General features: G+C 44.4%; 1 protein-coding gene across 1 annotated transcript in view; it reads right to left on the minus strand.

The window, feature by feature from the left end:
- Positions 1–5,484: 5,484 nt before the first annotated feature.
- Positions 5,485–22,015, minus strand: part of KNG1 (kininogen 1) — a 41,158-nt gene continuing 24,627 nt past the window's right edge. Inside the window, exons 8-10 of the mRNA XM_033959091.1 lie at positions 17,281–17,388; positions 11,115–11,198; positions 5,485–6,411 (exon numbers count right to left, since the gene is read on the minus strand). Coding sequence (XP_033814982.1) covers positions 5,641–6,411; positions 11,115–11,198; positions 17,281–17,388 — 963 coding nt within the window. The 3' untranslated portion in view covers positions 5,485–5,640. The remainder of the gene's footprint in view (positions 6,412–11,114; positions 11,199–17,280; positions 17,389–22,015) is intronic.

The following is a 22,015-nucleotide window of genomic DNA, read 5'->3' on the forward strand; positions in this document are numbered from 1 at the left end:
CCCCCAAAACTCTGGAGTGACGATGTTCCTACTTTTATTTGAAAGTGTCAAAGTTCCAAAGGTACACTGAAATCATCCACATAAAATAATTCCATCCACATAAATCATCCACATAAGAGCCTTAACCCTTTCAGGACCATAAGGATCGTAGGCCAATTTTTGTGGTTTTGACGACATTTTTATGGTAAAAAGGGCTTGCAGATGCCAAAAAATTGATTTTTTTTTGTGAAATATCATTATTTTTATTTAAAAAAATCACACTTCTGGCTTATGGACAGTGTGGCAAGTGAATCTTCTCGTCAATCTGGCAAAGACGCTAATGAATGAATGTCGGAGCCAGTTTGTTTACATAAAGGCAGTATCATATGGAATCCGTACATATCAAATTTAGAACTGTAGACTATCCCAATCAAAATTTATAGGATTTTAAAGTTATGGGACAAATATGTCCCTTGGTCCTGAAAGGGTTAAAGGACCCAGTCCGCTAGGGATACAGGACCCAACACGGTCCACGTTTCAACAGAAAGTCTTCTTCAGGGGTCCCTGGGGGTCCTATAAAGATGAGTGCATGGGAAACAATTGTGTGGTGAGCCGGAAGTGAGACACTGCTTGCATTTGCAATGGAAAGGCCACACTGATGGGCTTTCTACTAAAGTACGAAAGGATAGCAGGTTGCATGTGTGTGTAAGGTTACCCCTCCCCCCCTTATGATAACATGTAACATAATGTTTAGACTGCATTGCCATTAGTTCAATGCGGTTAACAAAAGATTATGCTAGGAGAAAATATAGTATTAGTGAGAAACAAAGAAATTTAACTAAGCTTCTCCCTCCGAATCCACAGTTTCAGTATCCGCGGATTTGGATATTCACAATTTTTTTTTTTTTACAAACAACTTATCTTCATTTTTTGCCTATTTTTAAGCCGTCCAAGCCTCCCCGGAACCTTACCTGGTGGTCTAGCGGTGAAGCGGGGCAGGAGCGATCTTCCTATGCTCCTGCCCTGTGCAGAGCCGTCTCGAGACTACAACGGGATCTTCCGGCAGCCATTATGATGACGGCTATGCACGGGGCAGGAGCATAGGAAGATCGCTCCTGCCCCGCTTCACCGCTAGACCACCAGGTAAGGTTCCGGGGACGCAGGAGGGAGGCGGGGGTGGGTCAGATCCGTCCGAGAAGTTATTCGCGATTTTTCACACTTCGAGGACCGGCTCTGCACCTAACCCCCGCGAATACCGAGGGAGAAGTGTAGTCAGAAATTTGGAGAAAAGAAAAGTCTTCAGAAGTTTTCTATAGTGCTTATAAGATATAGATCTGACCAATAATGGATGAAAGTCTTTATCGTGAAAAGCAGCCTGATAAGCAAGACAATGCCCATGATGTCTCTTACAACCTTATACAGAAGGGAATGTAAATAGGGCATGAGGTTTTCTACTCCTCTCATGAGTCATGATCACAAATCTTTCAACAAGGTATGAAGGAGCGGCACCAAAAGCTACTTTATAATATAAACAACCCAACTTGAAAATCACCCTGGCCTCCATTGGGAGCCAATGCAACTCACAGTAATAAGGAGTAACATGATGAGATGATGCTAATAGGGGCACTGGACTGAAGACAACAGCCATTGGCCAGGCAGCAGAGGCTTTATAAATGGCCAACAGTAACAATCCAGGCTAACCCCTCCCATTTCCTGCCCGCTGGGCCTGATGCAGAGGGCCAGAACTAGGTATTTTGACACCTGGCCAAGTAGCATGCAGCTCCTGATTAGATAAGGCCCGACTTAGTGCAGGAAGAGGCGGTGGGAGCGTACCACGAGTGATTTCCTGCACTTGCGGCGCTTCGACTGCTCTTCTGTCTCTCCCACTCCTTGTCGGCGATTTGCGGTCAGAAAATACCGCGAACCACCGGGGGAACACTGTATTGCTGATTAAGGCCTTGTTAATGTTTCTAAGTTTATTTTGATTTTTTTGGGGGGGTTATTATTTATTTATCATATTTTCATTAACATATCAAGTATCCACTTGTACAGAAAGATAAAGTTAAACAGAAAAAGAAAAAAAATACATTACCAATAATAATGATCTAACCAATATAATAGGAATTTAGTAGCTTAACTTTAACTCAAGTCCTCAATATAGACTCCAAGGCTTAGAATCAGCGAGCAATTAATAACACAAATAAGAAACATAAGAAAGAGCCATTAGTTAGGAAGTATATCAAGCTTCAATAAGCACTCATGTTGTCCCTGCTTTCAGTTGAGCCTCGGACAAGAAGGTTGTCATTTGGCTAGGGGCAAAAAAGACATAATTTTGCATTTGATATTGTATCACACATTTGCATGGGTGACGAAGGAAAAAAGTCGCCCCGAGAGCAATAACACCCGGTTTCATAATCAGAAATTCATGTCTACATTTTTGTGTGTCTCGTGCCAGGTCTGGAAACATTTGTATTTTAAATCCAAGAATTCCTTTTGTTTATTTTTGAAGAAAAGTCTAAGTAACCAATTTTTATCTGGTGCTAAAGAAGAAATGTTGCCACTTCCCTATCCGAGAGTTCCAAAAGCGATGTAATATTAGGGGATCGTTGATCGTCCTTCTTATAGGTAAATAATACACCTGAGAAAAAGGTGGCAACAGATCCTCTGATATTTCCAAAACTTCCATCATGTAGCGTTTTAACATATCTCTAGGAGGTATTGTCGCTACTCTAGGAAAGTTGATCAATCTAAGATGATTGTTACGAGAAAAGTTTTCTAAAGATTCCAATTTCCTTCTCAAATTTATATTATCTCTTACTAAAGTTTCCATAATTTGTTTGGATACTACGGTAGAATTTTTAAAGTCCTGTAACTCCATTTTAAGATCTTTAATATCAATTTCTCGGGTATTAACTTTTTGCTCCAGCTGAACCAGTTGGGGCTTAATCGATTTAGCCAGGTCTGCCACGAGATCCCAGATAGAATCCAATGTTACCTCTCGGGGTTTCTCCAATGTAAAAGAAATCTTTTGAGTTTCAGCATTCATATTCTCACCAACTGGCATCTCCTTCTGGTCAGGGCTCTTCCGTTTGCAATCCACCCTCGGAGCAAATGAAACCCCAGGCTCCACGGGGCTCTCCTGTAAATCCAGGGAGTCCAGCTCCAAGTTCCCCTCACTGGTCTCAACGGCCTCCGGGGAGAAGTGCGCTCTGCACCCCGGTTGCTCCTCTACCCGCGGGGAGCTGGCAGTCTGGGGAGGTGCTCTGGCGTCGGGGCTCAAGGTGGTCTCCAAACCCAAGGAGATCACTTCCGTCTCGCCCCAGAGCGACCCCAGCGGGTGCATCGATGCTGCCAATACTTCCTGCATTCGTCGCAGGAGCTCATCAGTAGTGCCGAGACTGGGCTGGCCTGAGCATCGCGAGGCTCCAGCGGCACTTCGGACTCTCCTTTTCAGCATGACTCACAGGTAAATATCTCATAAGAAATATGGAGCAAACTTTTTGATGAGACGTGCTGTGGCGAAGCGCTCAACTAACGGCTTCATCCGCCATCTTCCCATGTTTATTTGTAATTTGATATACCAACCATCTTCGTGTTTCTGATTGGTTTACAATATTAAAAATATAAAAATTTAAAATAAATGGGGAGAGGGGTAGAAACAAATTAAGACGAAGACATTGACATAACTGGATACGAAAGGAGTTTGCGAGTGTGGGGGATTAATAATTACATTGTTTTTATCGATTACGTATGATTCGTTCTATTTCCAAGTTTCTGGAACCAAAATCCCTGAATATTCTTATACACTCACTTGTCATTGCCAAGCTAGATTATTGTAATTCGTTACTATTAAACATTACTCAAAAAGAAAAGAAGCGTTTACAGATAATTCAAAACCTTGCCGTTAAACCTATTCACAACGGAAAAAAATATGATCATGTAACTCCTTTCCTGGTCGATTCACACTGGCTTCCCATTAACCATCTCATTACCTTTAAAATTCTACTCCTAGTATTTAAAACCTTATCTACAAGCGAACCGCAATTTATAAATAGGATACTTATTCCGTATAATTCATCCCGCTCTGTTCGTTCTATGGCCCAAGGTCTACTTGTGGTCCCTTCTTTAAAAATTATTGGCACTAGACGACATGATATGTTTTCAATAGTGGCCCCCCAAGTCTGGAACTCCCCCAATATATAAGAGATGAAAAATAATTTTAAAACTTTCTTATTTAAAGATGTTTTTATCCTCTGATTGGATTATATACTGTGCAGTAGACTCCTTACCAAAAATTAAAAATAAAAGAAAGAAAAAATGGATACCCCTCCTTATGTTTTTTCCCTCTATAGTTCTCTTCTTCTCATAATCATTAATTTTGTAACTTTACTCCTTTATTCCCTTCGTATTCAGTCTTGTCTGTTCGTCCAACCCCTTTTTTTTAGTTGTATTTTTAAATTGTACTACTACCACCCACCAAGAAAAAGGAGAACACAGAACCTCTTCACCTATCCACCACTCAACGGTATTTGTCGTAAGAAACTCTACGACAACCTCCTGGGGACACAGGCAGCCAAAATAGACTCTGACATCTCTAAATTACTGACCAAAACAACAGACATAAAAGAGTTCCGCAAAGAAATAAAAACTCTACTGTTCAAAAAATATCTCCCATCACTCTAACCACCACCCAATGAGTTCCCAATCAACGACTTCGGAATCATTCATTCATATCATCTCTTTGTCTGTGATCAAGAATGTACTGTAACTCTTCTACACTACACCCGACTTAACTGATCGAGTTGACATGTATTACCTCTGTAAAATGCATTATCTTCTGCTATATGTATTATCTTCTGTAATAAGTAATATCTTCTGTGAAATTGTAATATCATAACTCCTCACTGTTCCTGTAACTTACTCCTACCCTGAAATGTAATTCTACTGGAATCTCCCAGATATTTTCTATATTGTAATCCGCCTAGAACCGCAAGGCACAGGCGGAATAGAAATCCCTAATGTAATGTAATGTATGCATATTTTGGATTTTAATGTAATTCGCTTAGTGAATTATGTATAAGCGATTCATCAAATTTCTAATAAACTTGAACTTGACATTGTGAAAATAAAAGTAAGAAGAGGTATTAATGGAAGGAGGAAAACAGTAAGGAAAGGGGCACCTGCAAATTAGGGCATGTTGGAGTTAGTGCTTCCATGAATGTTGGAGTTAGTGCTTCCATGATAAAGCTAAGCAAAGTGCCATGTAGTTAGCCTCTAATGTAGCTTGGCACTTGTATTGGCCAATACAGGGAATACCCAGATCGTTGCCATGTTAAATTTGCAGCTACTGCATGGTGAAGTCCCATGGTATGCCTTGATAACTGCAAATTTTACCACGGTTGAGTAAAGAGCCCCTTAGCGCCATAGTACTGATGCCTATTGCAGACTACTGTGGTACAAGTTTGAAGCAAAATTGAAACACCACACTTCTTACTCTCTCTTTAGGTTTTTACACTAAAAATATTTATTTTGACATTGTTTCATGTGAAAACACATAATTATCAGCAGGGGTTATTAGTACAAAACTGCTACTAACTTCTCCATTGACAAGTTTGAAATAGCAAATGGTTCGCAAAAGAACATTCTAGAATCTCTAGTTTATTAAGCGAGGAGGTCTGCATCACTGAACGTTCCAGGAGTTGCAGGTGCTTTTGGGTCCACAGACTCCTTTTTTTCAACTGCGGGTTTGTTTTCTGCCGGATTTGCTGGATCATGAAGACTTGGTAGGGGCTTCCATTGATCTCCAGGACATAGAAGTGGTTTTGCCACGGGGAGATCCAGCGAAGATGCACCAGGGAGATCCAGATTATGACCCTCTGATTCTTCTGGAAGATTTGGGATAACCACCCCTACATTTTCTTCATCTGTTCCAGGGAAGTGATCCACAGTAACAATCAATTCTGTAGAAAATAGCTCATCTGGTGCCTTTGATGTTGTTGTTGGTTTTGTTGTTGGTTCTTCTGTAATGGGAGGAAGAGTAGAGGTAGGTGGTGTCTGTGGAACAAAAGTTGTTGATACGGTGGTGGGTGTTTCAAAGGTATAGTGTTCGTCAGATTCTTCAGAGGAGTCGCATTTCTTTTTATCATCCTTCTTTTTGTCTTTCCCCTTGCCTTTCTTGTCCTTTGTGCTCTTCCCTTTGTGGTCGCAGTCATGTCCGTGCCCGTGTCCATGCTCGTGCCCGTGTCCGTGCCCTTGTCCATGCTCGTGCCCATGTCCATGCCCTTGTCCACGTCCTTGAGGGGGTCCATGACCTGGATTAGGTTTACCTTTATGTATCCATGGAACTGGTATGTTGATTGTACTTAGAAGTGGTGCCCTCAATCCATTTGTCACAGAACGAAAAGGAGAAAAACCTGGTATATACCTTTGAACCTACAAGCAGATAATCATATTAAGCTCACATTCTTAGTATTTTGTGCAAGACGTATTTATAATCAGAACCTTGAACTACTGCTTGAGTTACAGATTTCAGACTACTTACCATCACGTGTTAAAAATGGAAGGAACAAAGAGGGGTTAAGGGTAGTATTAGAGAATGACACAGGGACAAATTTGCCCCCGTCCCCGCAGGAACTCAATTTCCCATCCCATCCTCATGGGTTCTGTCACTGCCTCTGCCCCATTCCTGCAAGCTCTACCTTAACCGCAGAAGCCTCGAACGCTTATGATTTTAAAGTGTTTGAGGCTTGTGTAGATGAGGAAGGAGCTTGCAGGAATGGGACAGGAAAAGAACTCGCCGCAACAGGATAGGAAAATGAGTTCCCGCGGGGATGGGGAAAAATTTGTCCCCATGTCATTCACTACCTGGAAACCTCTAAAAGATTCAGTGAACAGAGGAATCCCCCCCCCCTTCCCATCTTTCAAAAGAGCCAATAGTAGCTCTCTGCACTATGACATCAGTGCAAGAGCAGCTCTCTGTACCTGGAAGTAGAGAGTGGCAGGGGGACAAATTTGTCCCCTTCCCCGCAGAAACTCAATTCCCCCATCCCTGTCCCCGCGGGTTTTGTCGCTGCCTCTGCCCCATTCCTGTAAGCTCTGCCTTAACTGCACAAGCCTCGAACACTTATGATTTTAAAGTGTTTGAGGCTTGCGCAGATGAGGACGGAGCTTAGGCATTGGTGGAATGAGGCATTATGACATCACAATCTGAGCTCTAGAATGTTGCTACTTAGGATTTTAAAGGGTTTGAGGCTTGTGCAGATGAGGACAGAGCTTAGGCATTGGTGGAATGAGGCATTATGACATCACAATCTGAGCTCTAGAATGTTGCTACTTAGGATTTTAAAGTGTTTGAGGCTTGTGCGGTTGAGGACGGAGCTTAGGCATTGGTAGAATGAGGCATTATGACATCACAGTCTGAGCTCTAGAATGTTGCTACTTAGGATTTTAAAGTGTTTGAGGCTTGTGCAGGTGAGGACGGAGCTTAGGCATTGGTGGAATGAGGCATTATGACATCACAATCTGAGCTCTAGAATGTTGCTTCTTAGGATTTCAAAGGGTTTGAGACTTGTGCAGATGAGGATAGAGCTTGCAGGAACGGGGCAGGGACAGGAGAAGAACTCGTTGGGATGGGAAAATGAGATCCCGTGGGGACGGGGGCAAATTTGTCCCCGTATCATTCTCTAGGTAGTATGACTGAGGATAGGCTTTTCCTGACTTACGATGGCCTTTATGAGGAAATAAAAACCTTAGACACAGATTTTTAAAACACTCATGAGTGCCAAAGGTTACTAGTTAATTTTAATCAGATATCATTAGTCTAATTTTCAGTGGAACCTAACTTTCCACAATGGTGTGTGCCGTTATTTGTCAAGGCAACACTGGACTCCAAGCTAGAACGACAGAAGCCGGTATCCTTTTTTCAGTTCGTATAAGGAGAGATCTTAGGGGGTTCTTGGGGTAGTGATGGAGGTCAGGAAGAGTAGAGAAATGGGGGCGGGGGCTTTTGGAATGTTGCAAGGCAGCATTGAGGTATGGGGCACTATTTAATGTGTGTGTAGGTATCATGATGGATGACACTTATTTTTCATATTGGGTCGGGGGAGGGTTCCTGAGCAGCAGACAAACATTTAGGCCTTCTGTTCTTGCACCTTGCTTTTCAGCTCAAGTTAGGTGTTCAAGTCTCAATGCCAAACAGCTAGTTCTGATTTTCAATCTAATGCTGCCTCTGGGGCTTGCCCTTTTTTTTAAGCAGGATGATAAAGGGGAAGGAACTCATCTCATATGAGGAAAGACTAAAAAGGTTAGGGCTCTTCAGCTTGGAAAAGAGACGTCTGAGGGGAGATATGTTATGTTTGACATCTACAAAATCCTGAGTGGTGTAGAACGGGTGCAAGTGAATCGATTTTTCACTCCGTCAAAAATGACAAAGACTAGGGGACACTTGATGAAGTTACAGGGAAATACTTTTAAAACCAATAGGAGGAAATATTTTTTCACTCAGAGAATAGTTAAGCTCTGGAACCCATTGCCAGAGGTTGTGGTAAGAGTGGATAGCGTAGCTGGTTTTAAGAAAGGTTTGGACAAGTTCCTGGAGGAAAAGTCCATGGTCTGTTATTGAAAAAGACATGGGGGAAGCCACTGCTTGCCCTGGGTTGATAGTGTGAAATGGTGCTCCTCTGTGGGTTTTGACCAGGTACTAGTGACCTGGATTGGCCACTGTGAGAACGGGCTACTGGGCTTGATGGACCTTGGTCTGACCCAGTAAGACTATTCTTTTGTTCTTAGGATAGATTTGCACAATTAGGAGGTCATTTTGGAATGGTTTTGAGGCATCTACACATATAAACAGTGGCACTTAGCACCCATATTTAAATATTGATTTTACGAGTATATAATGGCACTATTTGCATGTGTGGAGGATGAGGGATGCATACATTTTAAAGGGGGGAGTATATGTTGTGGGAATGGTTTTGGTGCTCCCAAAAAACTATATACGTATAGTCCATTTTAAAGTACCAATAAACATACTGTATAGTGGGAAAAAAAGTTCGCCTGCTCTTAGTAGGCATGGTTACGGGCATCCACATGTGTGGATTTCCTCCCTGCTCGACAAGAGCAGGCATCAGAGGGCGGGACTGGGGGCGTGATTAGGGGATGGGTGGAACTGAGCAGGTTTAGAGGGTCCGGATTTTCTGATTGGGAAATCCGTCAACCCTATACATGGACATCTACGTAGTGCCTATGTTGAGGTGCCCTCCAATGCTTATTGATGCCTACCTGAAAAGTAGGCATGGTTAGGGGCAGAGAAAAGGCATCTGAGGTAGGTGCCAGTAAATTAGGCCAGGTAAACCCTGGCTTAAATATACCAGCATTTACCTCTAGCAATGCTTAAGTCTGCTTAGCAGCCATTAGGCGTGATTCTATAAATAGCACTATGCGGTTGATTGACAACAGCGGGGAGTGGCGCCTAGAAGTTAGGGGCCATTTACAGAATCGGGCCCAAAGTGAACATATTTTCCATAGTGTGCCATTTTAAGCTGTTCTAGGCATGTAATAATGTCTCATATAGCATAGTAAAAAGATCCCTTGATGAACTAGTTTTCCAGAAGCCAAAATTCCCGAGGAGAGTGGCATAGGTTCCCCAAAACTAGTCAAAATCTGTATTAAGATAATCCAGTAAAAAGGTGTGACTTTATTTTCTGGTTTTTGGTTTTGTTTTTACTTATTAACCTTTGACATGGACTAGCATGGCCTACTATGTTACTTTAGCGAGTCCGGATCCAAGAACCTAGAACAGGGGTGGGCAAACTAGTTGTGGGCCTGAGACTACTTTGGGGTTCAGTTTATGTGTGTTTTGGGAGGGAGAATCAGTGAGGGAGAGGAGTTCCTCACAGTCAAGAGAGTAGGGGGTGGGGAGCCTAAATACAGCCCACGTTAGTCATGGTTTTCCCACTTGTGATGGAGGTTGATCTTTCTCACACTACAGTTGTGTTACAAGTTGCTTTCACAAGGTGTGTCACTAATACATCTCTCAGAACTAGGGTTATCAGATTTCCTATTTAAAACAAGGGGAAACCTGGTCCTGCCCCATTCTGCTCCCAGAGGTTGTGGTAAGAGCGGATAGCGTAGCTGGTTTTAAGAAAGGTTTGGACAATTTCCTGGAGCAAAATTCCAGAATCTGTTATTGAGAAAGGCATGGGGGAAACCTCTGCTTGCCCTGGATTGGTAGCATGGAATGTTGCTACTCTTTGGGAATTCTGCATGGAATGTTGCTACTCTTTGAAGATTCCGCATGGAATGTTGCACTCTTTAGGGTTCTAGAATCTTGCTTACTCTGAGATAATGGAATGTTGCTACTCTTTGGGAATTCCGCATGGAATGTTGCTACTCTTTGGGGATTCTGCATGGAATGTTGCTACTCTTTGAAGATTCCGCATGGAATGTTGCACTCTTTAGGGTTCTGGAATCTTACTTACTCTGAGATAATGGAATGTTGCTACTCTTTGGGGATTCCGCATGGAATGTTGCTACTCTTTGAAGATTCCGCATGGAATGTTGCACTCTTTGGGGTTCCGGAATCTTGCTTACTTTGAGATAATGGAATGTTGCTACTCTTTGGGATTCTAGAATCTTGTTATTCTTTTAGGTTCTGTATGGAGTGTTGCTACTTTTTGGGTTTTGGCCAGGTACTAGTGACCTGGATTGGCCACCATAAGAACGGGTTACTGGACTTGATGGAGCATTGGTCAGACCCAGTAAAGCTATTCTTATGTTCTTATTCTACCCTCAGCCCTGCGTCTCCTTTCCTGAGCTCAGGGCCTTGTCTGGACATGCGTGGACATTGACGCGATGATGTCACGCGCATATGCACATGCATGCATGAGACATCATCGCATCAACATCCCCGCGCGCGCGTGCGCAGACACCCTCCAGATGCGGCCCCAAGCTTGGGGACGTCCAAAATCCAGATGAATTGCCGGGTTTTGGAAATCCCTCCAGGTACCCGGACAGTCCCCTAAAAGGAGGACATGTCCGGGTTTTCCCTGATGTCTGGTATCCCTACCCAGAATACATCCATAATACAATGCTCTGCACAAATCAGCACATTATAACACATAAGTTACATTTCATACCGACTTTGAGGTAGAACAGGCAACTACTGAATCAGCTTCCAACTCAGGGGTTAGGTGAATCTTAGCGTTGCAAATATATTCCTTCTGTAAAGAGAAAATAGCATCAGTACAAATCTAGGACCAGTGGTAGGAAGGTACAACCAGTGGCGTACCTAGCATATGTTCAATAATAAGAACATAAGAACATAAGAAGTTGCCTCCACTGGGTCAGACCGAGGTCCATCTCGCCCAGCGGTCCGCTCCCGCGGCGGCCCATCAGGTCTGCGACCTGTGAAGTGGTTTCTGACCACTTCTATAACCTACCTCAAGTTCTATCTGTACCCCTCTATCCCTTTATCCTCCAGGAACCTATCCAAACCCTTCTTGAACCCCTGTACAGAGTTCTGGCCTATCACTTCCTCCGGAAGCGCGTTCCATGTGTCCACCACCCTCTGGGTAAAAAAGAACTTTCTAGCATTTGTTCTAAACCTGTCCCCTTTCAATTTCTCCGAGTGACCCCTAGTGCTTGTGGCTCCCCTCAGTTTGAAGAATCTGTCCTTATTTACTCTCTCTATGCCCTTAAGGATTTTGAAGGTTTCTATCATGTCCCCTCTAATGACTAAAGAGGTGTTCAAAAGTAAAGTGTAAGAACAGTAGAGGCTCTGTACCATATAAAAAATGAAGGAAAAAGCCTCAGAACAGGCCCTCCCACCCCCACAAAGGTGGATAGTAAAAGGTGGTCAAGCGGTAACCTCACTGGCTTTTTTTGGACTTGTGAGGTGTTTTGGCGTCCTTTTTTGAAAGAAGCCTGATCGGTCGGGATACACCCTGATGTAGCCTATCGGTGAAACGCTGGTCTTCGTTGGTGTGCCGATCAGCAGAAGATAAGTGGATTTTTTCCTCTATCTGTTTTATTTACTAGTGAAGCACAGTTTTAAGCTCAAGTGCCTAGTATTTATTGAAAGTTTTTTTGCCAGTGAGGTTACCGCTTGACCACCTTTTACTATCCACCTTTGTGGAGGTGGGAGGGCCTGTTCTGAGGCTTTTTCCTTCATTTTTTATATGGTACAGAGCCTTTACTGTTCTTACACTTTACTTTTGAACACCTGTTAAGTCATTATTGAAAGTGCGCCACAGCCTCAAGGAAAGCAAACAAAATGTTGGGTATCATTAAGAAGGGTATCACGACCAGGACGAAGGAAGTCATCCTGCCATTGTATCGTGCAATGGTGCGGCCACATCTGGAATACTGTGTACAGTACTGGTCGCCGTACCTCAAGAAGGACATGGCGGTACTTGAGGGAGTCCAGAGAAGAGCAACTAAGCTGATAAAGGGTATGGAAAATCTCTCATATACTGACAGATTGAAACAGTTAGGACTGTTCTCCCTGGAGAAGCAGAAACATGATAAAAACCTTCAAGATCCTGAAAGGCATAGAGAAAGTAGACAGGGACAGATTTTTCAAATTAAGGGGAATCACAAGTACAAGGGGGCACTCGGAGAAATTGAAAGGGGACAGGTTTAGAACAAACGCTAGGAAGTTCTTTTTTACCCAGAGGGTGGTGGATACATGGAATGCGCTTCCAGAGGCTGTGGTAGGCAGGAGCATGTTACAGGGCTTCAAAGAAGGTTTGGATAGGTTCCTAGAGGACAAAGGGATTGAGGGGTATAGATAGGTGTAGAGATGGGTTATAGGGATAGGAGTAGAGGTAAGTTATAGGAATAAGAGTAGAGACAGGTTATAGAGCTAGTCAGGGACCACTGCTTGAGCAGTGGGCCTGATGGGCTGCCGCGGGATCGGACCACTGGGCAAGATGGACCTCTGGTCTGCCTCAGCGGAGGCAACTTCTTATGTTCTTATGTATACGTTTGGTTTTCAATATATCTGAGTTTTTTGTTGTTGTACCTAGCATATGTGACACCCGGGGCCCATCATTTTTTGACCCCCCCCCCATCTGTCTGAAAAACATGATTTTTAGTAACAATCCACACATCACAAGAGTGTACCTGGGAAAAGGCAGCATCTTACATACTGCAGTGAGCAGTACAACATCAATACACCCACTGTAAAACTAAACAAGCCAGACTAGTCCAGTGGAAAAATTAGTAAAGGAGCACTTGGAGAAGAAGACAGTGGCCATTATGGTAGGGTTACCAGACGTCTGGATTTCCCTTTTGAGGACATGTCCGGGAGTACGGATGGCTTTTCAATACACAGCACTTTGTCCGGGTTTTGACAAGCCTCCTCTTAATCGCGTCGGGCAGGAGTCAAACCGCGCGTGCGTGGGCGTTAACGCGCCGACGTCACACGCGCATATGACATCATCGCGTGACACCCACAATGCGCGGATTGCCTCCTGCCCGACCAAAGCAGGGCGGAACTGGGGCAGAGATGGGCGGGACTGGGGGGCAGGTCCGGATTTTACAATCATAAAATCTGGCAACCCTACATTATGTGCGTGGGGAGGGGGTGTTTGGAGCACAGCTGGAGATTGAATAAGGATTCTAAGGCCAGAAGCCTGGAAGCGAAGGAGTCAGAGGTGCCATTAGTATGAATGTTAAAGCCGCCAAGGATAAGGGAAGGAAATGAAGGTTCAAGAAAGAAGGAAAGCCAGGAGTTGAAGTTGGTGAGAAAGGGACTTGTCAGTAGGTCGGTAAATGATTGCTACTCGGAGAAGCAGCAGTGCGAATAGACAGATACAATAGACTTCGAAGGAAGAAAAGCAGTGAGAATGAGGTGAAACATAGAAAAAGACGGCAGATAAGAACCGCGGCCCATCTAGTCTGCCCACCCCAATGACCCTCCCCTATTTAACTCTGTGCAGAGATCCCACGTGATGATCCCATTTCTTCTTAAAATCAGGCACGCTGCTTGCCTCGATCACCTGAAGTGGAAGTCTATTCCAGCGATCACTCTTTCGTTGAAAAATATTTCCTGGTGTCGCCGTGCAATTCCCCCCCCCCCCCCTGATTTTCCATGGATGTCCTGTTGTCGCCGTCGGACCTTTGAAAAAGAAGATATCCTCTTCTACCTCGATACGGCCCGTGAGGTACTTGAACGTCTCGATCATATCTCCCCTCTCTCTGCGTTCCTCGAGTGAGTATAGCCGCAATTTATCCAGCCGTTCCTCGTACGGGAGATCCTTGAGTCCCGAGACCATCCGAAGGAAGAGGAAAAGGAAGAGGCTGAGATGTACAGGAGGGCAAGACTAACACTCCAACTCCGCCACTGCGATCATATGGGTGAAGCATATGGAAGAAGCATATGGAAGAAGCATATGGAAGAAGAGTGAAACCTCCGTGACACAAGGTGGCAGTTATCGGTGGAGTTATCGGGCCAGGTCCAGGCCCCAGTTAGTGCAAGGTGGAGGAACAAATTAGAGATAAGTAAGTCATGGGAGTAAGCAAGCTTGATAGAGATAGAGTGGACATTCAAGTTTATTATGGCCTGATATACCGCTGTAATACCAAAGCAGTTGAAATATAAAATAATTTAAAACCAAACAAAAATACTGTAATTAAAAACAAGGAAAAGGACATACACTTCCCCCTCCCCATTCGCGGTTCCTGCACTCGCGGTTTCATATAATCACGATTTTTTCTGGGGAGGGGGAAATAAAAAAATCAGTCTTAATGTTAAAAAAATCCATCTATTTTTCCTCCCTGCCACCTTACCTGGTGGTCTAGAGGGCTTTCGGGGCAGGAGCGATCTTCCTACGCTCCTGCCCCGTGCAGATCGCCATGAGGAAATGGCTGCTGGGAGTTCCCGTAGTCTCTCGAGACTACGTCGGGAACTCCCCACAGCTATTTCCTGATGGTGATCTGCACGGGGCAGGAGAGTAGGAAGATCGCTCCTGCCCCGAAAGCCCTCTAGACCACTAGGTAAGGCCGGGAAGGCGGCAAGGAGGTGGGGGTGGGTCAGAGCCGGATAATCGCGGTTTTTCGGCATTCGCAGTCCGGCTCTGCCCGTATCCCCCACGAATGACGAGGGAGAAGTGTATAATTGTCACGACATGGCACAAGAGGAAAAAGGGGAGGGTTTACAATTTATAAAATAAAAATAAATTGAAAAGGTAATGGGAAGAACGATATGGAGGGTGAGAAGAGTTAGGCACAAGAGAATGGCAGGGAAGAAGGGGAAAGGGGAGGGACAGAGATACGGTTGAGACATTGCTGTGTGACCTGTATGAGGTGTGCCCCGCCCCCCAGGACTGCCCAGTTCTGCCCATCCCGGCCCCCATCCCCACCCACTTAACCCATTCGTGCGTTAGGACATAGTGCCAGGTTTTAAAAAGCTGTCCGAACCCCCGAACATGTCCCCCTCAGGAAAGGAAAATATTGGAGCACAATTTTGAGCACACAGGAGTGGGGGAAAGGAGGGAGGAAGGGATTGCATTCCCCCCAGTCCACTCTGGCTCCCCCTAAATTGTAGGGCTGGTTATACCCCTGACCCTTAACCTATAATATATGAGAGAGAAAAATAAATTATCTTCACTGAACAATTAGAAAATGAAGATGAAAGACAATAAAATGACACAGTGGGAGTGGTCATTACTTTGAGCTTGCTAAAATCGATCTTAAACTAAGCTAAACTAAAAACTTAGTTTACCGGATCATCTCCAAACAAGGAGCTCGATTAGGTTAACAGTATTTAGAAAAAGAACAATATGAAGGGAAGAAAGAAAAGAGCCAGTGAATGAGAGAAGACAAAGCTAGGAAAGATTTCTAATGTGGTTAGAAAACCAAGTAGTTATTACAGCTTTACGAAAAAATTGAAAGGAACTGGAGACCCTTAGAATATGGGGAATTCCATTCCATAATTCTGTTAGTCTGAAAGGAAAGGATTGGCTGAGATTCCTTAACTGAGGGAAAGGAGAGCTTGTGTCCTTGGGTGCTTCTTGCATCTAAGCATCTAATATAATAAAACGGTAAGCTGCGCATGCGCACTTCCTATGTGTGCGCCGGTTTTCCGTGAGCTGTAGCGACACATAGGAAGTGCGCATGCGCGGCTTACGGTCTGTCCTCACGCGAGGCAAGACAAGTGCGCATGCGTGCCCTTCCATGCTCTCCACCTGCGGAGTGGCGGCTGCCGGTCGCTAGCACCCCCTGCCCTCTCCGTAGCCTCCCGGCTCCAGCGGCTTAGGCAGCACTATAAACATGCTGCTTCGCGCCCTTCTCTGCCGATTTCCTCTGCCACGTCTCTGATGACATCATCGGAGACAGACGCGGCAGAGGAAATCGCCAGTAGAAGGCCACGAAGCAGCGTGTTTATAGTGCTGCCTACGCGGCTGGAGCCCCGAGGTTTGTCGGCGGTGGGAGGGTCAGGAGCAGGCCGGATCGACAATGGCAGTAAAAGAAGGGGGAGGAGCCGAACGGAGCAGGGAAGAGAAGGTAAGAGAATGGAAAGGGGGAGTGGGGGAAAATGCTGCTACTGCTTCTACACAGGAAAGGGGGGATAGGAGGGAAATGCTGTTGCTGCTGCATAGGGAAGTGGGATGGAAATGCTGCTGCACAGGGAAATGGGGAAAAATGACAGACAGACAGCGGGAGGGAGGGAGACAGAAAGAAAGAAAGACACAGGGGTAGGGAGAGGGACAGAAAGACACACAGAGAAAGGGGGCCAGAGAGAGTCAGCGGGAGAGGGAAAGGGGGCTGCTTTGGGGGGAGGGGTGTGCTTGGGGCAAACAGCTCTGCTCTGGGGGGGAAGACAGAAGGGGCCATGGAGAGACGGAGAGGGAAAGGGGGCTGCTTTGGGGGAGGGGTGTGCTGGTGGGGAGACAGAAGGGGCCATGGAGAGATAGGGAAAGGGGGCTGCTTTGGGGGGAGGTGTGCTGGGGACAGACAGCTTTGCTCCGGGGGGAAGACAGAAGAGGGCCATGGAGAGACATTTGGGGGGAGGTGAGTGCTGGGGGCAGACAGCTTTGCTCGGGTGGGAGGGGGAGACAGAAGGATACAGACAGCAGCCAAGGAGAGAGAGATAAAGAAACACAGACAGACAGACACATCTATTCTAGCACCCGTTAATGTAACGGGCTTAAAGACTAGTTCTAAGATAAAGGGTGAAGAGGCGCAAAGATACCATGAAGGATCTTAGGCAATACAGAAACATTTGAAATGAATCCTGCAATAGACGGGAAGCCAGTGTTAAAAGCACAGAGACCACACCCAGAACATAGAGTCACTTACCCCATCGTCTTTAAACTTGCAGTCTTTACATGATGATTCACATTGCTCCTGTGAACAATTTGTCTCCTTCGCTTGAAGTGTAATTTGATATATTATTCCAGGAACCTCCTAAAATAATCAGACAAGGTTTCATTTAGGGATCTTCAGGCCAAATATTTTTGGGTTAATATTCAAAGTGATTTAGTTATCCAGAAACAGCTCCTAGTCAAATCGTTTGATCGAGACTAACCACTCATATTCAGCTGAAAATGTCCAGCTGTCTGAACACCGACCCCTTTGGGGTTTTTTTTTTTTTAACCTTCCCATGTCATTTACAGGACTTTATTTTTCCATTATGAGGCTAATGTCACTGATCGTATGCACTGTTATTAACAGCAAGCCTTTATAAAACAGCCTCCCTGAAAGCTGGTCCTCCCCATTAGAGAATGACACGGTGACAAAATTCATCACCGTTCCTGTCCCCGTGGATAACTGCGGGAAATAATCCCATGTCATTTTCTAGTGTCTATTGTCAGCATAGCTATTGCTACCATTCAGCATTTTTAGTTGGCATTACTTATGTCAGCGAAGGCCTATGGGAAATTATATCAATCTGACTCTGGCATGTGAATGCAGATAGACCCTGAGGGCAGGGAGACTGTTTTAAGTAGCCCTGATTGATATGTTTTAAGTAGCCCTGATTGAATCATGATTAGCTAAAAGGTGTTAATGTCTGATTAAAAGGGTGCTTAGGACAATGGGTCCAGGTGCAAAGTTAATCAGAAACTATTGTCAGAGACAGACTGGAAATACATATATGACCATAGCCTATTCTTCGGCTGTCTAGCACAAGTTTACTAAGGGGGAGATTTAACTTCTATTGAAGCTCAATAGTTTTCTATATTCAGAATAAGATTCCAAGCTATAAAAGCCTCCTCTCTGTAACACACAAAAATCTCTATCAATCTATCTCTTGGCACTCTGGTCCTCTCTGTTTCTCTTGAGCTCTCTCTTTCTCTCTGTCTATCCTTCTCTTTATCTATGGAACACGAAGCATCACCCCATCCCCCTTTTCTCTCTCTCTCTGCCTTTCCCTGGAACTTCACGCTTCCTTCTGGACTCTGTAAGGCAGGGAAACTGCTTTGCTCTCTACTTAATTGTAATGCTTAATTGTTGTAATGCCTATGAATACTACTTTTCTGTAAGACTATTTCTATAATATATTCTTTATGCAATCTCCTCTGACTGTGCCTCTTTGATTCTACTTCCTGGTGAATCATCTGTGAGGGAACTGAACCTGGGACCTGGCGTTTGTAAGGGCGCCTTTCAAGTGACCCCACCAACCATATATTGTGGGGGCCACTAACAAACCTTACATAAGAACAAAAGAACTGCCATCTCCGGATCAGACCCATGGTCCATCGAGTCCGGCGATCCGCACACGCGGAGGCCCAGTCAGGTATACACCTGATGTAGTTTTAGTCACCCATATCCCTCTATGCCTCTCATAAGGAGATGTGCATCTAATTTGCCTTTGAATCCTAGCACAGTGGATTCCTTAATAACCTCCTTTGGGAGAGCATTCCAGGCATCCACCACTCGCTGCGTGAAGCAGAACTTCCTGACATTTGTCCTGGACTTGTCCCCCCTTAGCTTCAAACCATGTCCTCTTGTCCGTGTCGCGTTGGACAATGTAAATAATTTATTTTCCTGCTCTGTTTTATCGATGCCTTTCAGCATTTTGAACGTCTCGATCATGTCCCCTCGCAGCCTCCTCTTCTCAAGGGAGAACAGTCCCAGTTTCTTGAGTCGTTCCTCATATTCCAAGTTCTCCATACCTCTTATTAGCTTCGTTGCTCGTCTCTGCACCCTCTCCAGCAGTTTTATATCCTTCTTTAGGTTGGGAGACCAATGTTGGACACAGTATTCCAAGTGTGGTCTGACCATTGCTCTATAAAGCGGCATTATGACTTTCTTCGATCTACTCGTGATTCCTTTCTTTATCATGCCTAACATCTATTTCAACCTCAGTCCTTCTACACCAGCATTCTTCAAAGCAAAGCTTGCGGGTCAGTGGCTATGCTTATGTGAGCCAAGGATAATGAAGCCGTTGTGACATCACTGATGTGATTGGCTCTTAGGCATTGGTGGAATGAGGCATTATGACATCACAATCTCAGCTCTGGAATGTTGCTACTCAACCTCAACCTCTGTTTCAACCTCGGTCCTTCTACACCAGCATTCTTCAAAGCAAAGCTTGCGGGTCAGTGTTTGTGCCCAATTATACTCTGATTCTTCCCTCTCTCCTTAAAGAATGACATGAAGATGGTTTCCCGCGGTTATCCGCGGGGACGGGAACGGTGATGAATTTTGTCACCGTGTCATTCTCTACTCCCCATATCTGATAATCAGCGTGTGCACATTTCCCTAGTTCATTTGCACATGCACATGCACACCCACACACAAACACGCGTGTTCCGAAGGAAAATCCGGTCCCATGGACTCGCCTCCAGGCCCACCCAGTTCCACTCGCGGCCCGCTCCTTCCCGTCCCACCCCCAGCCCATCCCCCTGTTTGTGTGTCAGGAAGGCATCCACGCGTGCGCAGACGTGACACAATGACATTGGGCGCAAGCGAACGTGACGTCGCCGCGTTGCAGCCACGCGTTTGGAAGCTTTACCACATCCAGACAAAATGTCAGGTTTTGAAAGGCTGTCCGGACCCCCGGACATGTCCTCAAAAGGAAATCCGGGCGTCTGCTAACCCTTTGCATATAAATGCTATACCTCCTCTTCGTATCCTTTCTAAGCAATATTTGGCTCTCGGCCATACTGCAACTAAGTTTTACAAACTTCTCAAATCCACTCTCCCTAGCCCAGCCTCTTCTTTGAAAAAATCATGGGAGGACGACCTAGGCATCCCCATCCCAGATAAAGTTTGGCCTCGTATTTTAAAATCTACATTTCAGGCATAGTATGTTCTTCCTCCTGCACAGGGCTCAATGGACTCCTCTAAAATCCCATAGGATCAACCCATCTTTTCCACAAACTTGTTGGATCTGCAATACTGAGACGGGCTCCCTGAAGCACTTACTCTTTGACTGTTCTACTATACACACCTTCTGGGAATCTGTTTGGGACACATTAATATCTCATTAACTTACCAAATGCTGTTCCTGAAATCCTCTGCCCTTGAGGGTCAGCTATCCATACATGATGCTTTTCTCATGGATATTTTACTCTCCTTAGCAGTGGAGATTCTCCGTAGCTCTTGGCGGCAGCTGGTGTGTTTAAGATATAGAACCGAAGCATACCTAGCCAAATCATCTAATCGGTTTTCCCAATTTTAGCGTAATTGGAATTCTCGAAAGCTGTATTTGCAAGGCTCCGCCTCCTAATTATCATTCTTTTCTTTTCATTTCATTTCATTTTTGTTTTCTCAATTTGATATTACTCTGATTCATGCTATTTGATCTTCGTTATGTTGGCGCATTTATCGTGAGTTATACTGTTGATATACCAACAATTTTCAAGTTATCAGCTCTCTTGATATTTCTTCGTACATATACTATATATAACTTACAAGTTCCAGCACATATGTTTGTACATTTGTTGTGTATGAAAATTTTTTTCAATAAATATACCTTGACTTAAAAAAAAATAATTCGTTATGCCATATTTATAAAATGGAAAGAGCAATTGCTTTGCAGAAAGGTAACTATGATAATTTTAAGAAGATCTGGGGGCCATTAGAAAGTTATTGTAATGAGTGAACATCATTTTCCTTTGTTAGATATATATATTTTATTGGGGGGGGGTGATTTTAGGGGAGAAATATTTGATCTTTTTTAATATGTTATGTTTATACTTGAATTATATTTATTTGTAGTAATTGAGGATGAATGGGTGGGATGGGTGGTAATTTTTATATTTTATGATTATATGTGTATGATTTTCAAGTGTTATATGTTTGATACATACTGGTATAATTTTGTACACTTGTTGTTGGATTTAAAATGAATAAAGAATTAAAAAAAAAAAAAAATGCTAACCTCTCTGCAACCTAACCCTGGGAACTCAGCTTCAATGCCAAAAAATGCAAAGTCATGCACCTGGGCAGCCAAAATCCATGCAAGACTTACACCCTAAATGGCAAGATCCTAACAAGAACTGAAGCAGAAAGTGACCTAGGGGTGATCGTCAGTGAGGACATGAAGGCTGCCAATCAAGTGGCGCAAGCTTCCTCCAAAGCAAGGCAAATCATAGGTTGCATACGCAGGAGTTTCGTCAGCCATAAGCCTGAAGTCATTATGCCATTGTATAGATCCATGGTGAGACATTGTATAGATCCATTGTATAGATCCATTGTATAGATCCATTGTATAGTCTGGAGTACTGTGTGCAATTCTGGAGGCCGCATTACTGAAAGGATGTGCTGAGACTAGAGTCGGTCCAGAGAATGGCCACCCAGATGATCGCGGGTCTCAAGGATCTCCCGTACGAGGAAAGGCTGGATAAATTACAGCTCTACTCACTCGAGGAACGCAGAGAGAGGGGAGACATGATCGAGACATTCAAGTATCTCACGGGCCGCATTGAAGTGGAAGAAGATATCTTCCTTCTCTAGGGTCCCACGGCAACCAGGGGGCACCCGTGGAAAATCAGGGGAGGGAAACTGCACGGGGACACCAGGAAATTCTTTTTCACTGAAAGGGTGGTTGATCGCTGGAATAGTCTTCCACTTCAGGTCACTGAGG

Source organism: Geotrypetes seraphini, chromosome 9 (assembly GCF_902459505.1).
Source record: "Geotrypetes seraphini chromosome 9, aGeoSer1.1, whole genome shotgun sequence".
Lineage (NCBI taxonomy): Eukaryota > Metazoa > Chordata > Amphibia > Gymnophiona > Dermophiidae > Geotrypetes > Geotrypetes seraphini.